Source organism: Drosophila ficusphila, unplaced genomic scaffold, assembly GCF_018152265.1.
Source record: "Drosophila ficusphila isolate 14025-0441.05 unplaced genomic scaffold, ASM1815226v1 contig_197, whole genome shotgun sequence".
NCBI lineage: Eukaryota > Metazoa > Arthropoda > Insecta > Diptera > Drosophilidae > Drosophila > Drosophila ficusphila.
The window spans coordinates 5,360,045-5,385,635 of NW_025064091.1; the positions used below are offsets into that span (position 1 = coordinate 5,360,045).

General features: G+C 41.6%; 1 protein-coding gene across 2 annotated transcripts in view; it reads left to right on the plus strand.

Annotated features, from left to right (window-relative positions):
• LOC108097426 (carbonic anhydrase-related protein 10) overlaps positions 1-24,672 on the plus strand; it is a 62,165-nt gene extending 37,493 nt beyond the window's left edge. For both annotated transcript variants that reach the window (XM_017199695.1, XM_017199694.2), the window contains exons 3-9: positions 6,883-6,933; positions 10,976-11,112; positions 11,460-11,672; positions 21,061-21,156; positions 21,471-21,692; positions 24,030-24,213; positions 24,376-24,672. In XM_017199695.1, the coding sequence (XP_017055184.1) occupies positions 6,883-6,933; positions 10,976-11,112; positions 11,460-11,672; positions 21,061-21,156; positions 21,471-21,692; positions 24,030-24,213; positions 24,376-24,398 (926 nt within the window). In that variant the 3' untranslated portion in view covers positions 24,399-24,672. The remainder of the gene's footprint in view (positions 1-6,882; positions 6,934-10,975; positions 11,113-11,459; positions 11,673-21,060; positions 21,157-21,470; positions 21,693-24,029; positions 24,214-24,375) is intronic.
• Positions 24,673-25,591: the final 919 nt, after the last annotated feature.

The following is a 25,591-nucleotide window of genomic DNA, read 5'->3' on the forward strand; positions in this document are numbered from 1 at the left end:
AACTTTCTTTTCTCATGAGACACACAAATGTCCGGAAAAACCAAGCTCACAAAAAATGCAAAGCCAAAGTGACTGCGGTTCCTCTTTGCAATTCTTGCTCTTTCCCTCTGGGAAAATGGGGAAATGGGCCTGGGAAAACGGATGGAGGGTTACAGTAACAAATGCATTTGCCAGCTTAGTGCAGGAAAAGCTGAGCCGAGCTTGACTTTACTTTCAGTTGTCTACTCTTCTTAAAAGGTGATAATATACGTTATAAAACAAATTTTAAAAAGTGGAGAAATAAATTGAATTTAAAATTATAGTTTCATTATTTCACAGAAACTTAAATTCATTTAGAGAATAGAGCTATTATTATTTTGACTTCAATTAAAATGTTGTTTTTGAAGATCAATAGATCCAGCACAAAATAAATATATTTAATCGAGTTTCTGAAAGTTTAAAATTAAGAGAACTATAACTATAAGAGAACCTTAATGATCACTACAGGCATTTAAATTAAATTTTAAATTTATTTCAAAGGGTATCCACGCATCGACTCTTTGATAGTAACCCCCTTTCCTTTGGGTTACTTTCGTGTTTGGATATTGTTTCTATTGCCCTTGTCGTCGCCGGTGACTTTGTGACGCGCCTATTGGCAGCTAGAGTAGTGACAAAAGCAACAAAAGCGTTGAAAACAACGGGTAACGAAATGAGCTCACAAAGTTTTCGATTTTTTTCTACTTTCCTGGCGTATCTTTCGTTTTGTTTTCAGACTTCTTTTTGTTCCCTCGTTTTTTGACAGGTGTTTTGCGTGCCATTTGTTTTCGACAAACACACACTCTCTCTCACACACACACACACACATTCACGAAAGGTGCAGGTGTCACTTGGGAAAAAGCAACCAAAAAAACTGAGAATATACAAGGCAGGGATTTCGTGAGGCTCAAAAAAAAAAAGGAACGTTAACAAAAAACTCTTAGAAAAGGAGATGATTTTTGATTTGTTTTTCATTTTTGTAGATACGTATTCTTCTTCACCGTATTGTTCTGGTTTTTACGATTCTCTCGGCAAAGCCCCAATGTATGATTTAATTGGACATTTTGGCTGCGTTTTTTCAGGGAGCTTCACACAATAGGTTTTGATGTTTGCTGCTCAATATTTATACAGTTTCATATTCGTAATATTTATTATTTTAAAAATGTATTAAGCCTGCAATGGTTGTGTAATTGGGGAATCTGTACTTAAATAAGCTTTTAGTAACAGTGTTTTCCATGCAGTTATTTTTTTTTAGCCTTTGAGGTAGTTTTAGCTCGGAAAAAAAGGGAAGTGCGCTCTGAAAAACGGCCTATATAGCATCCGATTGATGTTTGATTATGACCAATCCCCGAATGGGGCCCTATTTCCCATTCCGGGAACCAACCCCTCACATTGTGCAAATGCACTTAAAGCGCAAATGGAAATCGACAAAGCAAAAACGAACGAACAATTGCGAAGCGGAGAGGAGGAGGCCACGTTGACTGGCCGCATAAAATTTTAGTACTGTGTACGTAATTGAAATGGCATTTACCATTAGCCTGGCGAAGGGCAAAGGGAGTGTCAGCCAAGGGGGTCAGAGGTCAGGGGAGGGCGGGCCAAGGCGTGGCAGCGGACAGGATACGGACAAGCGGACAAACGGACATACGGACAAACGGACAACCGGACAAAACGCGGACACACGAAAGGCAAAAAACCGAGTCGACAAAACTTAATAAAAATCAAAGAACGAGGTGTGGCTCCTGTTATTGTGGTAAGGGTATGTTTTGGGTGGAAAAAGGGGTGGTAAGCGGACGGAAAATGGAAATGGTTACTTGAAACTGGCCAAGCCAAGCGGAGTCCAAAAGAACCAAGTCAAACCAAACCGAACCGAACCGAACCGAACGGAACTAAAAAATGAAATCGTAGCGATAGAAATTAAAAGCCAAAGCTGGCCACAAAAACAGAGGCGTGTAAGCCCAGCTAAAAGCAGGGGTATTGAATGGTCAGGATTGAAGGGGGTTTTCGGGGGAGTTAAGAGGGTGGGATTGGTGGTGAAAGCGGCGGGTGGGGAAGGGGTGCCTGACAAGCGAACGACATTGATTGAAAGCTTTCACTTGCTTGCGCTTTTAAAAACGGAACCACCACCGTGTTCCTCCAGATCTCTCTCTCCCGCTTTTCCCATATCCTTCGACTTTTTGCTCCTGATTTCAGCGAACACGCCTTGGGCTATTTGCATATTACTATGTTCCCACCCCGCCCTCCCCCTTTTCCCATAGTTCATAAAAATCAAATGAATTAGAGGCGGTGGAGAAAGGAAAGTGTGCGGAACAGGAAAACCTTCACCACAATCAATTAAAGTACAAAAACACAACTTCCTTTCAATACTAAAGTAAATCCTCTACGCATGTGCTAAATAATCTTAGTTCTTGTACTAATAATTATTATAAGCAATCCATTAAAATTTGAAGATACAGGTGACATGGCGTATGCGTGATGCATTTATACTATTATTATAAAAGCAAAAAACATATTTATTTAATTCTTAATATTATTATTAATATACTTTTATATTGTAAGACCTTTGAACATAACGAATACCTTTCATTTGTTATAGCGTAAAATAAATATTTTTCGAATATTGTATTCAAATGAATTTCTTCCCAAATCCTTAAACTTTTTAAAGTAACGCTGCCAAATAAATTATTCACATGAATCACAGCCGCCTGTAAACAAGAAGATAGTTTACAAAACCTTGCGGCTTACACACATTTTCATTATATCACTCGCCATATAATTCAGTTTTGAGATCATATCCATTTGGTCCAATCTGTGTTGTGTTGACACTTGTTTTTGGCCTGTCTTGGGTTTCTGCTGGCGAAATTTGCATATGTCTCAAAAGGGTGTGCTGCTAACGGCTTGGCGGGGGGTGTACTATATTATGATAGTGATAGATATAATCAAGTTGGGCAAACATCAACAAAATATTAAGTTACCCGCGGGCAGAGCCGCCTGATGTCTCGATGTCCTGATATTCTCGTTTCCCTCACACATGGCGTGTATATCCTTTTGCCTACAACTACAACAACAACTAACCGTACTTCTGTTTCCCCCAAAACAACAACAACAAAAACAATCAGCTAAAATGGCAAAAAAGGCAAAAAACTCGCGACAGCGTGACTAAAATGCGCACGTCAATCCTTTTTCCCTTTTTTTTTGTGTTTTTGCCAACCTCCCACACACTCCCCTCGCCCATTACCCCACCCCTTTATCCTGTCACTGTTGTTGTTGTTTTTGTTGTTTCTGTTGTTGTTATTGTTTATGTTTTTGTTGTTGATTTGGGCGCGCCAGAAGTCGGCCATGTTTACGTGCTTTTTAAATAGACAAGCGACTACGACGACAGCAAACAAATAGAAAATAGTCGAAAAAGCGAAGAGCGAGCGAACAGAAAGAAAAGCGAGCACAGAGCAAGGAAAACATAAGAAGCAAAGAGCGGCAAAATCGGAATATACCAAATTCATCAAAGTGTTCAATGCTATTTTTCGTAATTCCATAAAATTTGGAAATTCGATCATAAACCACCAATTAGTACACAATAATAAAACTAGTTTGAAAAAGCTTAAATTCATGCTGTAAATATTTTTTGATCTGATATTATTAAAAGCTATTTAATATGTCTGAAATAAATCAACTTTTAATGAATTATAAAGTTTTAAGTATTTTTCAACATAATCACAACATTTTCCACAAGAGTATCGCTGACAAAATAAATAAACGAAAAAAGGCTGACAGGAGAGAGCCAAACAATATTGAGCGCAACTAAAGTGTCGCAATTAATTTCCTGCAGGAAACACAATACGAAATGCGGAATACGAAATACGAAATACAAAATAAAACCTCGCATCGAAGCTGAAATTGAAAAGACCGAAAAAGAAGCCCGAGGAGATGGCTGGCGACAATTAGCACGCATTGGCCATAACCATAAACGGCAAACAACAATTAGCAGCAACTATTTTTGCTTATTGGCCCTAAACTGAAGGAGCTTCCTGGCCAAAAGGAAGAGGGTGTGGTGAGGGGGAGGGATGGTGGCCCAGACGGGCCAGCAGACAGAAAGTTGTCAACGGCAACTGAAATGATAAGAAAATTTCATTTGTAATTAATACTAAAAGGCGCGACGTCGAAAAGCAGAGAGAAAATTCAGGCGGGGCGAAAAATGCGAGGCAGCCACAAAAGCGACGACCACAAGCCGAAAACGAAGGGGAAGGGGGTTGGCGGGGGGCTTTCCGACGGCTGTGCTGCCATGACACTACACTACACTGAAAGAAAAGTGTGGCAAATTTATGACAAACAAAGATGCATTTGTGACTGAATTGAACAATGAATTTAAATGCAACTAGCATTTCAAAATTAAATTTTATTCTTTTATTTTATTCTCTTACTTTTTAATATAATTAAATTGTAAATATCATACAAGCTTTTTGTATACAAATATTTACATTTATAACTTGAAGATACGTATACTTAATATTTTTCTTAGGTTATCATCACCTGCAAGTCTTTCAATTACAAAGTGTTTTTTTTTTCGGTGCATCCTGGACTGGTGACTTTTTGCCCTGTTCTCTCGTTTTGTCACTTTCTGTTGCTTTGTGCAGCCATAAAAATTTGTTCAACATTTTGTTGCCTTTTATGATTGCGAAAGCGAGACCACGGAGGAATGGAAGAAGGCCAAGAAGAAGCCAACAGAAGGATCAGGTGAAGAGGGGAGCGGTGGAAAGGGGAGGTGAGGGGTAAATGGGAGAAGAAGGGACGTGCAGCCAGGTGAAAATTTATAAATAGAATTCAATGAACAAACAAAACCAAAGGAGAGTGGGAAAACCAGCGAATTGAATAGAAATTACTCGAGATGTTTTCAAACAGAAAAAGCTGAAAAAACTTTTCATAAAGTGTGTAAATCTGGCAGAATAAAAACACCTAGCTTAATGCAGAGTTGGTGACCTAAACTTTGGGTATTTAATGTATTTACTTATTTTGAGGATGTAAGCAAAAGCTTTGGGGATTTGATATTCTTAAAGAACTTAATTCAATTTATATCCTCTTTTGTTTTTTTAATTAGAGTATTTTGATTTGTTGCTTTCTATTCTGCATTTAAATGAAATGATTCTTTAAGTGCGCCACATAAATCACAAATGGCAAAGGGGTTTCATGAATCGCAGCCAAAGCCACAATTTGTCGACAGCGGTTTAAGTTCCCCTTTACCGACAAGCCCCTTCAGTTGCCAAAGGGTTAAGAGCCGAGAATGGGTGACTGCAATGACGCTGAGCATTTAGAAATCCATTAATTTCAATCATTGCCCATGACTTTGCATTATTATTATTATTATTGTTATTACTCTCGTTGATGTTGCTCTTGTCGTTGCCTTTTACTTTTCGCTCTGCCCTCGTCACAAATTTTCAAGGTTTTTTGTCCTGACATTTTCTGCTTTTTACAAAATATATTTGAAAGGGTAAAAAAGGCAGGGTAATATGTGTACTCTGAGATAAGGATTGCTCTGAAAAATAGTTACCGGTTTGTAATACTCGGAATGTTCTTCAAAATGCTAAATGCTTTACCATTTGGTCTTCATTGAAATAAATATATATTTTTTCTATATTTGTCATTTTGGTACCAATTTGCATATCAAGAGTTGTAAGGTTAACCATACATACAATTTTATCTAATAAACTTAATTTCCAAGAGTTTCCTTAGCAAATATACCCACTTTTTACCAAAAACGCCCTTCAGAAAGTTTCGCAAGAATATCTGGAGTGGAACTCGAGTTCGTTGGGGCTTTTTTTGCCGGGACGGAGAAACTCCTTGCCGGAAACTACAGTGCATTTCGCACTGCACTTTGTGGGGAGCCCAAAGGACCAAAAGGACCGGGGGCGTGGGGCTCGTAACGCGTTTTAATGACTCAACATTTCTTGACTTTGATTCGAGTCGCGGAAGGAAAGAAAGAGTGCAGGTTGCTGGTTGCTGGTCCAAAGGGGTTGCTTCTGGCCAAAGGCATTGGCCCGCTTTTTGTCGGCTGTCAAAATAACAAAGTGCTTCAGCTGCATTCCCGCCAACCCAGAAAAAAGTGAGGTAGAGAACAGCAACAACAACAACAACAATAACAAGAAGAACAACAACGAAAAAGGCCAAACGGCAAAAAGTGTCGATGAATGTTAAAGTTAACAAGTGACGGAAGTGAATTTACGGGGCGAGCAAAAAAAAAGCAAAGCAGACGCAAAACAAAAACGAGCCAACGAACCGTCGAACAAAAAGCGAAAACCAACTCGAACACGAAAAAATTAAAAGGCAAGTAAGCAAAAATCATTTTCACAAAGTGCAGGACACGAAGGACCTCCTAAAAATGTTCCAAGCCAAATCGTTGATGCCCTAATTTAAATACGATAGAAATCTGTTTACTGAACATATTTATATATAAACATTAAATGAAATAATTTTGTTGTTAAGGTTTTTGATCTCAAGAAAGAGATAGTTTCTTGGTATTTGATATAAGTGATTGATTTATTTATTTTTGCTAAATAAATTATTGTTATAAATCATACAAGTGTTTAAGCATTTAGCGCTGGTATTAAATACGCTTTGAAAAAAGTCAAAAAATAAAAAAATTCTGGGTGTCTGTTTCTGGGTCGTTAAAATGTACAATCTCCTGCGGTTGGGTCCTTTCCCAGATATTTCGCTCTGTTGTTAAGTCCACACCTCTGCGTTCTTCCACAAACACTATAAGGTATTAACCGTTGGGTGTGTATATATTGTCCCAATCAGATCTTTGACATGTTCGCGGCTTATATTCATCAACTCGAAAATTGAAATCTGATGCACTTTCCCCGCTCTCTCTCTTTGCAGTTCTGCTCGCCGTCAGCTGGGAGGATTGGTGGACATACGATGGCATCTCGGGTAAGCTTTTGCCAACTGGCCACGCCCCTTCCCCCTCTGCCTGCGCCCTTTGCCGCCTCCGTTTAAGTTTCATAAATACCAACAACAAAGTAAATTTTAATCAAAGCTCAACAATAACCACGGACGGAAGCGGAAAGTAAAATTTCAGCCAACGAGCAGCACGCGTCGCTACAGCAACAAAGTTGAAGGGAAATGGGATGGGGTGAGGGGGGTTGTGTTGTGGGTTGGTGTTTTTCCACCTGCTCAGGGGACGCGGAAAAGTCAGGGCGATTGTTGTTGCCGGTGTAAAACGATTTTCTCAGCGACTGAAGCTGCACGCGTGAAATGCATGGGAAAGGAGCCAAAAGGAAAAGCACGATGGCCAAGAGGTTTCTGGAAAATAAAGGACGGGGAAAATGGAATGGGAAGTGGAAAAAGCAGAGACGAAGCCGATTTGCAGCTGTCAAATGGAAAGGCAGACAAAGTATTCAAAGAACCAGGCGGAGATGTAGCGAGAACTTTCCTTTTTTTTCGCCATTGTCTGGCGTTGAAACGTGATAAGCAGAGGCCCAGACGCAGAAAAAGACAGAGACAGAGAAGGATATATCCAGATATATATAGCTATGTATATATACATATAGAATATGGAGAAAGAGAACGAGAGGGGCAATAGAGAGTCCCGAAATGCCATCGCCGAGAAATGGAGAACTGTTCGCCATGTGTCACTACTGCCGGCGAAATCGGGGCAAAGGTCCATGGAGATTATGTCCAGACAGGACAGCAGACAGCCGATAAGCGTTGCTCTGTCTCCCTCACTCGCCCGGCCACGCCCCCCTTCTCCTCCTCCTCCTCCTCTTTGTCAGCCGCCCACTCTGCAGTCTGCCTTCGGTGGAAGCATCTTTCTTAATCTTATTAGAGAGACACAACGGCGACGCCATTTGCACAAGACAAATGCATAAATAAGTTCAAGTGCTTTGAATTTTGAATTGGATTTGGTGAACAGGGAGAGGCAAAAAGAGAGATAGGTGGCGAAAAATCAAACTTAAAGTGCAGAAACCCAAATGCAGGACGAATTTCAAATGAAATGTTGGGGAAATTTGTGCAAGAAGGAAAACCTATGTGTGCCTTAAAGTTTAGAAATTAAACAAGTGAAATGTGTGGATGCTTAAGAGATTGTTGTGGAAATTAAATAAGCAAACTAACTTTAAATTATTTAATATCCAGATTCAATATATTTAAAACAAAATTAAATCAATACAACACATTCTTAAATAAGAAGTAGTAATCTTATTTTTTTTTAATTTTTTATGGCCCCCGACTTTTCCGAATTTCCAAAAATGGGTTTTCAGAAAAGTGACCAAATCCCAGCACTTCTGAAGCTTTAACTTTCCTAACTTTTATCAGATTTACTAGTGGTATACCTTGTTGAATTTATTACACAAATATTTATCAAGCTGCATCATTAGTTTATTTTTCATCTTTGGATCCATTTTTTTCATATTTTATGACACCCTAATTTTTATCCGATTTATGATCGGTATACCTTGTTCAAATTGTAATATAGATATCTAACGAACTGCATCATTGGTTTATTTTCCATTTTTGGAAAGGGAATTTAAGTTTGGTATTCTAGTACTCTAATTTTTCTCTGCGTGTAAAAGCCGGGACACAGGGGTATCTTGTCAACAAATTGCAACCGAAATCCGAGGCGAACTTTGTGTCTCTTTTGGCATAAATAAATTTACATAAGCATTGCATGCATGTCGGCTGGAGAAGTCGCAATCCCTCGTCAGGGGAGCGCCACTGAGTGTGCCACACGGGGGCGGGGGGTAAAGTGGTAAGAGGGGGCTCAAAGTAGTAGAAAGGGATCTCCGAAAAAGACGACTAAGCCTCAGCTGCAGTTGCAGCTGCAACGTGCCACTAGTTTAACGTGATTTGCACTCGCAACGAGCCAAATAAAGGCGGCCAAACGGAATCAAACGGAGCGTGCATCATGCCACCGCCTTTTAGCAGCACACCCCACCTCCAAAGTATCTGGCTAAAAAAAGGAAAAGGAACGTACGAAAATACCGGCAACAACCCACCGAGAAGCAACCGCCACGGCAACAGCTCGTGGATCCAGTGAGCCAAGCCACTAATGTTGTTAATGGCTGCTAAAATCGTTTGGCAATTGCCTCATTGACTCGACTCCAGACCGCAATTTAATAGACTCGAGACTGCAACATCCTTCTCGGCGCTATCTGAGTATGACTCCCACTCGGTTTTCCCACTCCTCAAAGTGCAAAGGTGATGAGCACGTGACACGGTTTTAAAATCGTTTTAATACATGCAACAATTAAGTGCTAAAGGGATGATTTAAATCTGGAAGAAAAGGTAGCAAGTACTACTTGAACTTAAATAATATTATTTGTAAAGTAGCCATTCCACATTTAAATACATCTTCTTATTATGAGTTGCAAGTAGTGTGATTACCACGTTCCACAGAGTTAATTGCTTAACCCATTCACGCCCGTGGCATCACCAGTTTTTCATCAGCTACACTGGTGGTTTTTGCCCGCTCGTGGGATTATTTAGCCCCCTCGCTACTTCATCCTTTATTTTTATCCGCTTTTCTTTTGGCTTTTCTTTTGGCTAATGCGATGGCGTCGTTGAGGTCAACAATCGCTTAAACGCGAGTACGTGGCATATCTATGATTGAAGCTCCTGATTGCGGCCTCGCAGCGAACGTGTTGATTCCCAGGAATCCTCATCCCCCCTTTCTATCCCCTCTCTCTACTCACCCCCTTTGTGGTGCCCCTGCTAGCCAGAGCCGTGCTACGTGTCGTATACGCAATGCGACTGCAGGCGAAGCATTTTTATGGATGAGACGGCAGGATGAAGAGAGAGGGGGGTGAAGTGAGCTGGTTTGGTTGGAAATGTGTGCCATAAATGGGATTACAAGTGGCTGGATCGGAACGGACTCGAATGGAAAGCCCAGAAGAGGTTTTAATAATGGGTTGATCCTTGAGCAAGCAAGCAAAAAAAAAAAACGGAGAATAAAAGGATAAGCGAAGAATATAAATAAAAACCGTAAACTCAATTAAAGGGCAAATGTGGAAATGCAACATTCGTTCTGGAGAAAAAAAATGGATTAAAACTGCATACTTGAGTTGGAAATTCTATTAGAAAGCAGGAACTCTAAGTGCTCTTAAATGATTTACAAGTTCATCTAGCAATCACATTAAGGGCTTTATATTTTTAGTCTCACAAAGTGAACTGCTAAACTCTTTAGGCAAAGCTTCGATATGCGTTTGAAAAAAGCGAAAAGCCAAAGTGAAACACTTTCAATTGCTGAAAATACAAGGAGCACAGATTAAATCAACTCGGCAATAGCAACAAACTGGCAAAGAAATGATTTCGCCCCGGGTGAACTGGCAATAAAAAAGCTGGCCTATTGTTTTTGGGGCAGCTCAGCTTGATTTCATATTGCCATAAATTAAGCTGCCTGCCCAGATAAAGTTGGCCAAAACCAAAAGGGAAGAGACTTCAACAGAGAGAGGGAATGAGTGAGATGGAAAATAAAGCTGCAATTTTACCGTTTCAGTGGGGGAAAGGGTTGGGAAAAGGTGGGTGGTTGGGTGGCTGGGAAAACTAAGCAAACCGCACGAAATTAAAGCAGTCAGGGGGCTTTCGAGAGGGGCTTTTTGGCTTAGTTGTGTGGCCAGAATCAAACAGACGCAGAAACCGAAAAACCGAAAAAACCAAAAACTAAACCAACGCAGGCCAACACCTATGCAGATGCAGACAAATATTGTAAATGCCCCGCAGACCTTTCGCCCCATTCCGAACCCTTCTGTTGCCATTATGCAATTTGTGGCAGGTTTTTGCAGCACCTCTACCTCTTCCTTCTCTTGTTGGCCAGGCCAACACACAGCCCACAATTGTGGTCGGCAAGGAAACTTTTGAAACAGTTTGAGGCGAGTTGGGTTCATAAATCTCCTTGCCACCCGGGGACGGGGATCGATTCGAAGGTCTGTCTAATAAAGTGCAACACCCTTTTCCCTTTCCCCTCTGCTCTCTTCAGGTCCTGCCTTCTGGGGACTCATCAATCCGGAGTGGTCACTCTGCAACAAGGGGCGCCGCCAGTCGCCGGTGAATCTGGAGCCACAACGCCTGCTCTTCGATCCCAACTTGCGACCGATGCACATAGACAAGCACAGGGTGAGTGAAAAGATCTCTTTGAGATCAAAGAAATATTACAAATATTATATTTTAAAATAAGATTTATATTTAACTAGAAAACTTTGTTGCATTCAAATTTGGTTTTATACAACTAAACCTCACTGCGTATGTTTGAAGGCTAGAATATTTGATAGTTGATCAGTATTTTCCTCTTAAATAATATTTCAAAAATTGGATTTGTTATTTACGTTACTTTACTTACATTGGTACTTAAATAATTTATTTAGATTGAAGAATAAAAGTCCCGCAGTTTATATGTTCCCATTATTTTGCAATCCTTTTTTATTGAGAAAGTCCCAATCCTAATTATCCTATTTTCCCTTCAGATATCTGGCCTGATTACTAATACGGGCCACAGCGTCATCTTCACCGCCGGAAACGACACGGTGGCCAACTACGACGGGATGCAGACGCCGGTGAACATCTCGGGCGGACCGCTGTCGTACCGCTACCGCTTCCACGAGATCCACATGCACTACGGCCTGAACGACCAATTCGGATCGGAGCACAGTGTCGAGGGATATACCTTCCCAGCAGAGGTAACATATAGATACGAGTGTATATAGAGACTTATTTTTTTGGTACTTATCCTGCACTTCCACTGGTGTCAATTTCAATTTCCGGCTGAGGGTGAGGCCTAAATTTAGCACGGGACAGTTTGACACTTTTGGCGGGGCTTAGGCTCAAATTCGAGGCCTTCAAACGATGCTATTTCGGTGCCTTGGCTGTCAACAGATTTCCCTCTTTAACAATTCAATTGTGTCTGCTTCTGCTTCTGGTTTGAGGAGGTGGAAGGCGAGAGTTGGGAGTTTTCCAACTTTTCTTGCGTCATTTCATTGCCATCCTGCCGTTGGCTGTAAACTTGTTAGCCCGCCCGCTCAAATATTTGCCCAGATAAACGAGCGGAAGTGTATTTGATCAGCATTTAATGCAGCAAATGTCGATTTGTCGCTGGGCAAAAAAAAAAAACATAAGGAACAAGGCGGGTGGGAAAGGGAAAAGTGGGAAAAGGGGGGAAATGAGGGAAAGGAGGGGTGGTGCAAATAAAATAAATAACAAAGTCAAAAAAGTCAAGAGCTCGACGACGTCTTTGTCTGGAGTACTCGACGTTATCATCAACGCGACGACATCGTCGCCAGGTTCAACATGTTGGAGATTCATCCCACTTGTCTGCCGCTTTGATTTCTCACCACCCCTCCCTCCTCCGCTTTTTCTCCCTTCCGACTTTCCCGCTTTCCTGCTTTCCCGCCCCCAGGCGCATCATTCACACTTGTCCGAGGTGCGAAATGTTCAAAGGCAACTCAGCTCAGGTTTAGCATTTCATTGAGCTCACTTACAGGCTTTTGTTTAATAGGAAAGAGGGATTCTTAAATGCTGAAATACATTTTAATGGAATAATTGGAATATAAAAAATAAGAAAATTATTAAATTTAATACAAATAATTTAGTTAACATTTATAAATGGTAATGATCATTATTTTTATATTTTACATACCAAGTTTTATATTTCATTTATATTCCTTATCAATTCCTTATGGGTTTTAAATCAGCAATAGATTTTTATGTAAAACTTTAATGATATAAGCATCTACCCAAATTTGAAATCTTCAAGCAATAATTCACCTTCTCTCCAATTAAAGTGAATGATATAGAAAAGCGTTGCTGCCTGTTTTTCACAGCCTGCTCTTGATGGCTGATGATTTTGTATTGTTTTATTTGTACATTGTTTTCGGGAAGCAGGAGGGACATATTTATGTGTCATATGGCAGGCATTGTTGCGACTCGCTTAGACACCTTGTCTGTTTGTTCCCCTCCCCCTCCAGGTTTTTCAGCCCCCTCTCCACCCGCCCATTGAACCCCCTGGTATTTTCCGGGAATGTACACATGCGTGCTCCCGTTCCCTTGTTTGCTATTTGTCAAATATGATTTAACCTCTCGGAGTCCGTGTTTTGTTCATTTTGATGTCAAGTTCACACACAGGCTCGCTTCACTTGATTTGCGAGCACGTTATTAAAAATATGTAAATACCCGCGTTTTCGGAACAAAGGATTTCTGTTTGCTCCTCGTTCGTCTCCTTTTCCTTCTCGGTGGGTAATTTATTGCCCAGGATTTATAACTAACTGCTTCAGTTCCCCATTGACTCGATGACTTCTGAGGATGCGGCGGGAATTCCTAATCTCTGACAAATTTCACTGGCCAGATGGCCATTAATTAAAACACATCTCTTGCCAGCCAGCTGTTGCCATTCGAATTAGTTAATGTCTGGTGCTAATGAACTCATAACTTTTATTTGCGGACAGATTGGCAAACTCCATTGGCTGGTTTATTTACCACATCGATGAAGTGGGATTAAAAACTGAACATCCAACTACATTTTGATGCACACTTTGTAGGAGTTCAATCGCAAACCTTTCGAGCTCTGTTAGCTTAATATCGGGTTTAAATTTGTTGGAGTTTTTGTTGTTTCTGGGACAATAAAAGACTAATCATCGTTGAGTCCAATTTTCGCATCTGGCATCGCTTAACTCGAGTAGTCCGTCCCCTTAAGACAAATTTCCGAAATGAAGAACACTCCTTGGCGCTTTTTTAAGAACCCCTCAGTGGCGAAGAGTCCTCCGCTCCCGAGGGTTAATCCTGTCGAGCGTCTGTCTGTCTGGATGGCTGGATGGCTGGCTGTCTGGATCCTCGGTCCTTGGTCCTTGGTCCTTGGCCACTTGACTTGACTCGAGTTGAGACGGGTTGCGTTGAGTCGAGTTTCAACTGAGTGATGTGCGACACAGTTTTCATTTTCATTTTCATTCTCGGTCTCAGTCGGTTTTCCATTTTCGTTTCGGTCGTGCGGCGCTTTTGTTGCAGCTCTCCCTCTGATTTTCCCCAGCGCTTTTCCTTTTTGCTGCCAGGCAATCAAAAAGTGAGCCGCAGCTGCCACAACAAACTGCAAACTGCAGACTGCAGACGACAAACAAATAACGTTATAAATCTGTTGCATGTCAGCAGTTGGTGGCTCGCAACCTTTAACCCCCGACTGCCGACTGTCGACTGCCGACTGCCGAGTGCACCACCAATGTCAACGCAAATTAATTAGAAACCCGCCCAGGGGTGAAGCCGCTCCGCTTTCGCGATGACAAAGTGCGCCGTGTATTTTGGTTAAATTACTTCGACTGCCGGGGCATCGCAGACTCCAATTTCCCCGAGAATCCGACAATTCACTGCTCAGCCCCCGATTTTGTCCTCTGTTGCGAACAATCGGGTGATTAAAACGCATTCTGGCAGCCTGCTCGCTCGCTCGGCTTAAGCCCAAAGTGACAAACAATTGCCGAACCGAAATGGGAGACTTCGAGAGTTCGAGACACTCTTGAAAACTGTTTTTAATCGGGGCAGTTGATCTGAATAGAAAGGCAAATCGAGAAGTAAACAGGCGATGCTGATTTCTGGCTGCAGGCGAAAATCGAATTTGATAAGGCTGTGAAATTGTGGAAATTATCGTGACTGACTGCTGAAAAATGCATTCTAAAAAAACTAAAAAGAAATGTTTATAGAATGCAAAAAAAATCATGGCCATTAGGATTTCCAATCAAATGCTTGAGTATCTGTTTTTAAAATATCAAACAACTTTCTTATGTTTACCATATATTTTGCAGACATTAACTTTCTCCCTTTAAATATTATAGTTTTTTCTTGACAAAAGGCCTGTCCGAGAAATGTAACCAATGCTCCGGTGAAACCCAATAAAGTCATTGACGAAATATGGCCAGAATGGCCGGGGGATCCAGTTCCACTCGGCCGGAAACCGGCAGTCTCCGGCCAGTGTAAGGCATTTTCCGGCCGTAACGAAAGCCGCCTTAATGGGCCCCGCCTCGGAATTTGATCTGCCTTAATGAATTCGTAATTGGCAATTTTAATTAATCCCCATGAAATCCGCACAAGATTGCAGCCGCGTCTTGGATTTCGGTGCCGGTTGTCATTGGATGCCAGTGGCGCACACCTGAGCAAAGGTGTGCCAAAAACCGGAAGGGGGGGTGTTGGGGGGTTTGGGTTTCCCCCGGGGTGTGAAGGGGAAAGGGGGTTTATTTACCAGCTATGCGTTATTTCTATTTGCAATGCACAGTTGCCTGATTTTGATTTGTTTTGGGCCGCGGTAATTTAGCACTTGTCTTGTGGCTAAAATTTAATCACCGGGGCTTTCGGTTTTTGCTTGTAGAGGGGAGGGAAGGGGTGAAGTGCAAGGGGGAGGGGAATGGAAAGGGGGTGGCACTGTGTTGTTGTGATTTAGCGATGGCTGCGTGAGGCGTTGGTAATTTGGGGGCCTGATTTGCACAGCGATTTTCACCGCAGTCTGCGCGTGAATGCCATCCCGGCAGTCACGTGCCCATCGGTAGGCGATCTAATGGACGGCCACCCACACCAGTGGCTCCCCTTTCCCCTCCTGCCCCCCGCTCTTCTGCCCACTTAACCCCCTTCGTTATGGTCAGAATAAAAGCCCCCCCCCACCAGACCCACTTCCCCGTCGAACTGCCTGCGGTTGGCAACCACGGGCAACAACCCAAACGACCAACAACCGGCGATGGCTTAACCATTAATTTACGCGCTAACCATGAAGTACTTAAATATACAAATGTATCTGTATCTCTATCTGTGCACTCTGCCTGAGTGACTGAGCACGAACGAACGCCAAAATATTTGCTGCTAATGAGGTCGTGCTGTAATTTCAGCAGGAGTCGCCCGTCCTCCTCCCTCCTCCCCCTTTTTCCCTAAAAATGTCGTCGTACAACCCCTTTTCCGGAAAATCCGTTTAAAGGATAACCAGCAGGCGGCGATTAAAGAGCTCGCGGTTTTTTTTTTCCTTCCACCTTCCACGTCGCGTTTTAAAACGCTACTAAGTCGTTAATGGGGGGCTGAGTGGATTTCCAGCGGACGGGTAATGAGTTCGGTGAAGTTCTTGATTGGATTATGATGCCGGGCAAGTCAGGTGCCAAGAAAGCGTTTAAAGCGCCTCGCCAAGAGAATTTTGCAAGTGGCTTAAAACGCTCGGTGGGTCAACTGGAGGTTCGGAGTTTTGAGGCGGGCGGATGTTTTTACGCGTTTTAAATTGCTTACAAATTGGTAGCTTAAGCTGTTCTATTTTGATAGGTAGTGCTTGTTTTTAGTGCAAGAATTAAGTTAATTCTTAAAATATATTTAAAGGTTTTTAAAGTTGTATTGCAGTGTTTCTGTGTGGAGATTTATAACTTAACAGATCAGTAATAAATGGTTTAAATATTCTCATTCAATTCTTTATTTAATTGTTTTCATTGAAATCTACAATTGTGATTGTAACAATTGATAGCTCAGGCTACTAAATAACTTATTCTTAAGCCATATTTCTCTCATAAAAATCGCATTAGACTAGACTTAAGTACTATCTTTTCCTGAGGTCATCTCGAGATTGCCTTGTTATCCCGAAATTCCACCTTTGCACGCTCAGCGTTTCCGTTTGGTCGCGTTTTCAAAACGCCAGCAAATCGCTCGCTCCTGCTCACTTCCCTGCTTTTTCCGCAGCTCTGGTTTATCTTCCGTTGCTTTGGTGCTGGGCATAATTAGCCGAAAGTGCTACAAGTGCATCGGTAAAGTGCTCCTGGAAAGGATGAAGAGGAGCTGGAGCAGCAGGAGGAGGAGGAGGAGGAGGAACTGCAAACCAGACGACCATGACAAACTGCGGCGAGAAGTGGAGCGATCTGGGCCCGGTAAATCGGCTCCTTCCTCTGTTTTGCGATGTTGGTGTGCGTGTTTGACAATGTCCCCAGTGCGTTGTTAAGCTAATTTGCTTCATTTGTCTAGAAAACTGACACAGACCGAAAGGGGGCGGAAGGGGAGAAAGGGGGCGTGGCTGGCCAGACATAGGCGGCAAAGTGTTGACATGAGGCCATGTTCTCGGCCTAAACCGCCGACTCCTGCTCCTGCTAAATTGCTCCTGCTTCTGTTTCTGTTCTATGGCCAATATTATCGTACCCGGTCAGTGCAGCACGAAAGCCAAGTCGAGCGACTGAAAGGGCCAAGAATGCCGTTACTTCGTCCTTCGTCCTGCCACCTCCATCAACATTCCCCCCAGTCGAACCAATAAGCCCACTGCTACCTCTGCCAGGGAAATATTTATGCACAGTGGTAACTAGTTTTTATACTTTCATATAAGGGATTTGAAATCATTTCTTCAAATTTAACTTATTTAAAAATTTTTTAAATAGCTAATATATCTTCTTTTAACTGATTATAATTATTTTCCCATAAACTCGATTGCTTAGGAATATTTAATGTTTAAAATATAGAAAATCTAAAGTACATGTTATCTCTATTTCTAAAAAATCACAGAAATCGTAATGGCTAAGCACAGGCCACAAATTATTTACATCTTATCAGAAATTTGTGTAAGACCATTAAAAATAGCTATCTGCATTGATTGCAGAATAGTTGTATTTTTTATTGCTTTGATAGTGTACTTGATTTCGTTGTGCCTAAAATTAGAAATAATTTATAGTGATGGAAAATACTCTGTCAGTTGCTGTGGAAATCTTATACAAAAGAAATTATTAAATGACATGTTTGTTATAACTAAGAGGGAGTAAAACTAACAATACACGTTTCCTGAGTTTTATAAAACAAACCCATAAATCCACCCACATTTCCGCACTGTGCAGCCTAACTTATTGACTGCATGAGGGGTTTATGGGGCAGAAGGACCACTGTGCTGGGCAGGCAAAGTTTCAGCAGCTGGCGTCGCGCTGGTCGCTTTGACTCCTGCTCCTCCTCCTCCTCCTGTGCCTCTTCCTGCTGGGGGGTCAAATAGAGGGAAGGGGGGAGGAGTACGGACAACGGGAGCCTTCACGGGTCGGAGCATGGACGGCAGGACACCGGGACTAAAGGACTGTGGAACTACGGACTAGGCCTGAGTCTGGGGCTCTGCGTTCTGTGGAATCCATGCAGTGAAAACATGTGTAATTGATCTGATTAAGTTGCCTTTGCTCTGCGTGTGTCTATCCATGTGTGTGTGTGTGTGTGTGTGTACGTCTGTGTTGGCCAGCTATTCTGTGCGTGTGTGGGGATGTGTGGGCCAAGAAATATGCCAGTAGCTGGCTTTGTTCAAACAAACAGTTGAGAGGGAATGGGACAACGAGCACGAGCAACGAGCAGAGGGCTTCCCCTTAACACCGCTTAGGCTTTTGGCTCTTTGCGTTTTGGCCGGCTTGTTGTCCGGCTATTTGCTGGTACTTACACTATTTGCTCATGTTGTTGTTACCCTTGTTGTTGTTGTTGTTGTTGTTCTTATCCCTGTATCGGATTTGTTGTTGTTGTTGCTGCCAACAGACACACTGCTTGTATTTATTCGCCTTGCCACAGGCTTTGGCTGTTTAATGAAACGGAAATATAACATTTTAGTTTGCGGTCAAATATTGTATAATTTTCCCCTCCTTCTTGTTGTTGTTGCTCTCTCGTGTTTTGCACACAAAAAGCAGAAGAAGAAGAAGCAGAAGTGGGGGTAGTTCATTGCCTTTATGATTCAATTTTATAGATATTATTCCGAAGGTGTGAAGGCATTAGAAATTGAGCCGTGTAAGTGGTTTTGGTTATTGAGCAATTTAATTTACAGCTTTCGGAAGGTGAGAACCTAAAGTTCCCTAGAAAAAGTTAAACATTTTATTTAATTTCTGGCTTACACTTTCAAGTCGACTCAATGGTGTTGGGTATTTAGTTTTCAACTGTATTGCTGGTCAGAAATGTGTTGCTAATTAAATTGTTTATGGAAACGAATAGTTATGGCTCAACAAAAATAATCTACGCAACTTTCATAGTTTCGAAACTAGCCCTGTAAATTTTTAATTACCAACAAAAAGTGCACCATCTGCTGTTGAAGTGGCAAAGCTGCTTGGTTGTTTAGTTGTTCAGTTTCCTCATGCAGTTAACGCCAGGATCTGCTTTTATTCTGGGTGTCTAAGCAGGGAGCTTTTCTGTGTGAACGAACATAGCTCCTCTGTTCTGGACTTCATTTGAAAATGGGGAGAGCATTGGGGACTTTCCCATCTTCAGTTTGCCTCTCAGTCTCGTCAAATTTTCATTTGCATCTGCATTTCAAAATATATAGTACTTAAGCAAAGGTACTTACATATATGCAGGAACAGAAAGTTTAGAGATTGAAACTATAATTTAAAAATAAAGTTAATCAAGTTTGAAAGACTTAACTTCCGAGAACAATCAAAAGAATCTCCAAAGTATAAATTAGGATATAATATATTTCTTGACCTCAAGCAATCAGCTTATATTTACTTACAAAACGCACTGTAGGATTTGAACTTCTCGTTTTTGATGGAAACTTCTGTTACATTTGCATTGGCTGCCATTTTTCCACACCGAACATTTTCCTCAGCGCCGGCAATTGCAACTTCACCAAACACACTCGGGGAAAAGGAACTTTGGGAAATTTTAATTTAATTTAATTTTTATTTGCCTTGCTGGGCACACATTAAAATTGCAGCATGTAGTTTTTTAATATTTAAATGCACGGCTCCTTGCTCCTTGCTGCCTTCAACCGCTCGTGCTCCTTTGGGCCGTGCAATTCCCAGGGAGGAGGAAGGGTTTAAAGTCGGGACAGGACATGCGGAGGGTCCTGGGGGAGAAGATGGGAGCGGATGGGAAGGGAGGGGGAGGAGGAGGGGGAGGGGGTTGGGTCAGAACCACTGCTATTAACTGCCCAGCGCCTACGGCCACGCCCACCGGTGGGCGTGTGAGAGTGTGCTTTCTCTCTCTCTCTGCTATTATTATTATTATTTTCACTATTGTCTGCAGCATTTCCTTCCGCTCGGTGCGTCTGGCCTGGTCAACCAGCGAGTGCACTCACACTCACACCCAGACACACACACACACACATACACCATGCAAAAATACACACTCACACTCGCAGAGGGAAACAAACATATAGCAGACCCAAATCCCTCCGAAAATCCATGTACACATGTTACACAAACTCACAAACAATTGCTGGGGAAGCTAGAAAAGTAAACTAGGGGGAAAGATTGCAGAAGACTGTCTTAAAAACTTGAAAGTGTAATTATTATAACATAAAGTACAGAAAACGGGATATTTTATATTTACGTCAAAATGTATACTTACTTTATATATTATATTTATACTAGGAGTTGTAGATTTTACTTTCTATATAATATGTTTAGAAACCATGATAACAACGATTTCCAACTATTTTGCAAAGCAACCCGATAACCGATAAACTCCTGGGGCAACCCTCGCTTTAAGCATTTGCTTTGGGATTCATTTTGTGGTGTCGCCTCCTTCTTTCCCCTCTCCGCTTTCTCCACTTTCCCCTGGCTCTTCTTCATCTGTAGGCGTTTTGCTGCCGACATGAAACAAAAGTGCAAATGCATATGTGTGTGATTGTGTGTATGTGTGAGTGTATATGTGTTAGTGGCTGTGTAGGAAAATTCTTGGCCCTTTCGGTGTCTTGGCTAAAAGCAAAATATTTGCAGTTTTTGTTGCTTGATCTTCTCTACAAACTGCAAATGTTTGTATGCGTTAGTGCGAGTGTGTGTGTGTGTTTGGCCACGTGTTTTAGTGTTTGTGCTACTGTGTTTGTATTTGTGTGCATTTTGTTGATAGTTGGGATTATTTTGGGGCAATTTATGCGAAACAAGGCGAAAGCTTTCGTTGACCCCTGCCACGCCCCCTTTGTTTTGTGTCGGTTGTCACCGCCTCTGTATGCATTTGGGCTTAAATTGAGCAACAATAAAGTTTTGGCCTCGGCACACAAGAAATAAAGAACGGAGGCTGGACGGACGGCACAGGAGGAGGATTAGAAAACTCCAGCCCTTAGCCATCATATCTCACTCTCCACTGTAACTGTGTAACTCTCCTGCTGACGCTCCATTTCCCCTTGGTTTTCCCCAGATCCAGATATTCGGCTACAACTCCCAGCTGTATGCAAATTTCTCAGATGCCCTCAACCGCGCCCAGGGCATTGTGGGAGTCTCAATTTTGTTGCAGGTAAGTAATCCCGCAAGGCGATCGAAAATTATGAGCAATAAATAAACAATAGCTTCGATAAGAGCAATAATTTATAGCGTTTTTTTCAAGCACTTTTAAATATGAATAACTAGAGAAAACAAAGAAGATATATTCTTGTTTTATAGAAGTTTAATGAAAGAATTATATTTATTTTTTAAGTAAGATAATATTTATTCTTTATTTTTGTTTCAAATACGTTTTGATTTCTGTATAATTTGGTTTCTGTATAATTTATTACACGTTCTTCTTTTTGTTTATATTAAGTGGAATACTAATTTTCTTTAATTCTTCAGCTTGGTGACCTCTCGAACCCGGAGCTGCGCATGCTCACCGATCAGCTGGAGCGCATTCGATATGGCGGCGATGAGGCGTTCGTCAAGCGGCTCTCCATTCGAGGACTGCTCCCAGATACGGATCACTACATGACCTACGATGGATCAACAACGGCACCTGCCTGCCACGAAACAGTCACCTGGGTGGTGCTCAACAAGCCCATCTACATCACAAAGCAACAGGTAAGTCACATAAGAACAAATTAAATAATTATTTAATATTATTTAAGTTAGCCAAACATCCTATGAGCAAAGAATAGAAAGAAAAGTACTATTTATTCCAAAACAATGTTTTAAACCAATAAAATACTTACCTCAGAGGAAAATCCCTTAAGCTGTTGACTGAGTCCCAGAGCAAAGTAAAAGTCCAGAAGTAATTTTTTCCAACCGAATTCATCAAGTGTGCCCTCTCTTTTCCGCAAACCCCAAACCACCCGAAACCACAAAAAAAAAAACAACATTTTGAGTGATGAGCACCTTAATGTTTGTTAATTAGTATACAGTGCACCAATGTCCGCTGGTCCCGGGCTTCTTCTGTTTTATTAGCTAATTTCATTTAAGTTTTAAATTGAGTTGCTGCTGCTGCTGCTTCTGCTGGAGGAGGACGAACAAAGTGGATAGTGTCCATAACTCAAAGGAATGGCGAACACACACACACACACACACACACTCAGCTGAAAAACAGAGGGAGAAAAAATTTAACACAAATGTTTATTAAGTGCAGCGCTGTAATAAAGACGCCAGCGGGGCGGTGGGTGGTTGGGTGGTATTTTGGAGCGGTTGAATGGTGGCCAGCGGCATACGTGTAAACAATGTAAACAGGGCGGATGGAAAAGAGACACACACACACACACACACACCGCACACCCCCACACACACATGCACACGCGACTGCAGCAGGCAGACTCATAAAAACTTCAACAAGCTCAATGGCACCCATGGGCACATGATTACAACTTGTGGCAGCCGTGGAGGACTCCGGTCCACGATTCTCCGGCAACGTAATTTACTGGCTGCACCGCACTTACACACACATACACTCGAGGAAAAGAGACGGCAAAGGAGAGGCGGAAAGAAACAGAGACAGAGAGGGCAGACAGCAGACAGCGAGAGCACCTTGCTGGCAAAACATAATTTACCAAATTAAAGTAACACCAGTGGGCCAAAGAGGAACGGAATTGGAGAGTAAAAAGCACAGGAAGCTGCGCGACATGAGCTGAAATTGCAATTAACCCATTAACGGGCGGAAGGGAAAGGCGATAGCGGCCAAAAGGGTTAAAGGTCTTAACTCCGCTTCCCAAACTGAGTCATTAACCGCTTAAAAGCCGCACTTACCAAATTGAAATAGAGCTATTTAACTTTTGACTCTAATTTAATAAGCTGTGAGACTAAATATTAATTTTGTCATTCAATTATGGCAAATTTCTGTTGGTTAAAACAATTGAATACACGTAAAGTCATTGGAAGGCAGATATATTTGTTTTATACAAATTTTATTTTAGCTTTAGCTTCTGTTAATTCAAATTTTTAAATTGGGCCTTATTTTTATCAGATATTTTAATTTAAAACCACAAACCATAACCGAAAACAGGCTTTAATCCTTGAGTGCCATTTAGTGTTGCATACTTTCGGGACATCCACAGACACACACACACAAACACTCGCACACGTATACCCAACTTAATTCACACTTGAACGGGCACTCCGGGGAGATCCTTTCGCCACCCCCGCAGAACCCTTAACCCCCCGAAGGCCCCCGCTCTCCTCAATCAACATCAACCCGGCCACGTTGTCGTGAAAAGCGATTTTGACGGAAGTCAATTGATAAACAGATTGAGTAGATTAAGTGTTATTGACTCGTTGTTGTTGTCCTCGTTCTTGTTGTTGTTGCTGCTGCTGCCGCTGCTGTCGTCTCATCGATGCTTTACTGTGTGTTTGTGTTTGTGTGTGTGTGTGTGTGTAATATGTCCTTAGTGGTTATTTTTTCGAGTTTTTTGTTCAGCGAGCGCTTATTTTTAGGATTAGCAATTTGTGTCAAGCTTGAATTTTTGCGACAAGTGCGGATCGATGATGTTGTGTTTGCGAAAAAGTTTATAATTATGCACGTTAAACGCTCGACAGACTGGCTCAAACGGATGGATGGGCTCTCCGGCTTATCTGCATCGGCAGTTTGGCTTATTGTCGAGCCATTGTTGATCTACTTCCGCGTCTCGAGGATGAGCTTTGCTAAGGGAAAACCACTTCACAAAATGCGGCTACGTCAAAGGGAAAGTCACAGGAAAGAGCACAGAAAATCCCCATTGAAATACTCCGCAGGTTAAATCTGCAGTGGAAAGTTTTCTGCAAGTCTGTTACTCATACGCAGTGTGGCCAAGTTAGCAGATAATCAAATCGTGTAATATACGTTTGTTATTAAACTTTGTTATTTGGGGAATTACTTTGCACCATTGATGACATGATTTATCCATAACCGTCTAAAACAGAATTTTATTATAATCAATTTGTAATTGTTTTTTTCAGTTGCACGCCCTGCGCCGCCTGATGCAAGGCAGCCCCGACCACCCGAAAGCGCCCCTGGGCAACAATTACCGGCCTCCTCAGCCGCTCCTGCACCGGCCCATTCGCACCAACATCGATTTCAAGTCGACGAAAACGAACGGCAAGGCAGCCTGCCCCACCATGTACCGCGAGGTCTACTACAAAGGTTAGTATAACTATTAATGAATAGTTTTTGTACATTTTTTTACGGCAAAACCTGCACAAAATGGCCCAAAAATGTTTTATCTTGATAATTTCTTTCTTTAAATGCTGTCCAATTTGTAACTGAGAGCTTTAATAACATTAATTTTGAATATCCCGTTTTCAGCGACCAGTTGGAAACAAAACTAGAAACCAGTGACGTGATGAAGTAACGTAACGTATCGTAAGCGTATGACGTAAGTAGCGAGCGGCGTGCAACAGGAGCTTCCACTAAACATACATATAAACAAGGCGATGCCGAGGGAAAAGGAGGAAAACGGAAGAGGAGGAGGTGGGGAAAGGATCAAAAGGAATCAGCGCAGCAGTGGCCAAAATGGCGATTGGAAACACACATATAATATAAATAGGCGGAAAATAAACAAAGAAATAATATGGATAGCGACTACGATTACGATAATTAGCATTAAACGTGCATTTTTTTTGTCTACCCCAAAAATCAATCAGGCCTTGATTGCAGTCAGAGGTTATTTTTTTTTTGTGTGTGCGTAGCGTAAGTACAATAACGATAACGATAGCTGACTAGTAATCATAATTACCGACATAACCATTAACGTAATCCCCAAAACCAAATACTATTGTATATTTAAAGTAAGGCCCAGCAATGTGAAATGATCAAAATAATATACAGAATACGAGTATCGACAGCCAGCGAAGTGTTATGGCAGGCATTATGCAAAACCCACCCACAGAACAGACTCAAAATCCACACCCATATCGGTGGATATATGAAAGCAGTTTGTTTATGCCCCCCGTAAATGTGTATAGAGCGGCCGCCGTTTGTGTGTGTGTGTGTCTGGACATTAGGTAATAACATTAACAATAATCAAGTGTTAATCTCTACGAGTACATCGATGTGAAAAAGCGTACAACAACGACATAAATATTTATTGCATAAGTTCGACAGAGTCGAACATTTTCATATATTTTTGTTCATGTTTTTCGATTTTAATCCTGTGCTCTAATAACATTTTATTTTGTTCGAATAAAAACTTAAATTTTAAATACGCACACATAGTGTACATTTAAAATCATTAAAAAGAAGCTTAAATTTGTTCCATGAAATTGTTGTTCAGCTTATAACTTTAATATCTAAGTGCAAAGCGAGTATATTTGTTTTCGAATTTTACCATCAAAAGCTTGATGAACTGTCAATTATTGGTCAAAAAAGCACATCGTGGGATATACATATGTACATCTATCGAGGGCTTAACATAGTCGCACATTTAATTGCAATTTTAAAATTATGAATTTGGGCATTTTTAATACATAATCCCGATGTGGAGAGTTGCCGCCGCCAACGTTGCAACTTCGCCGCAAATGCG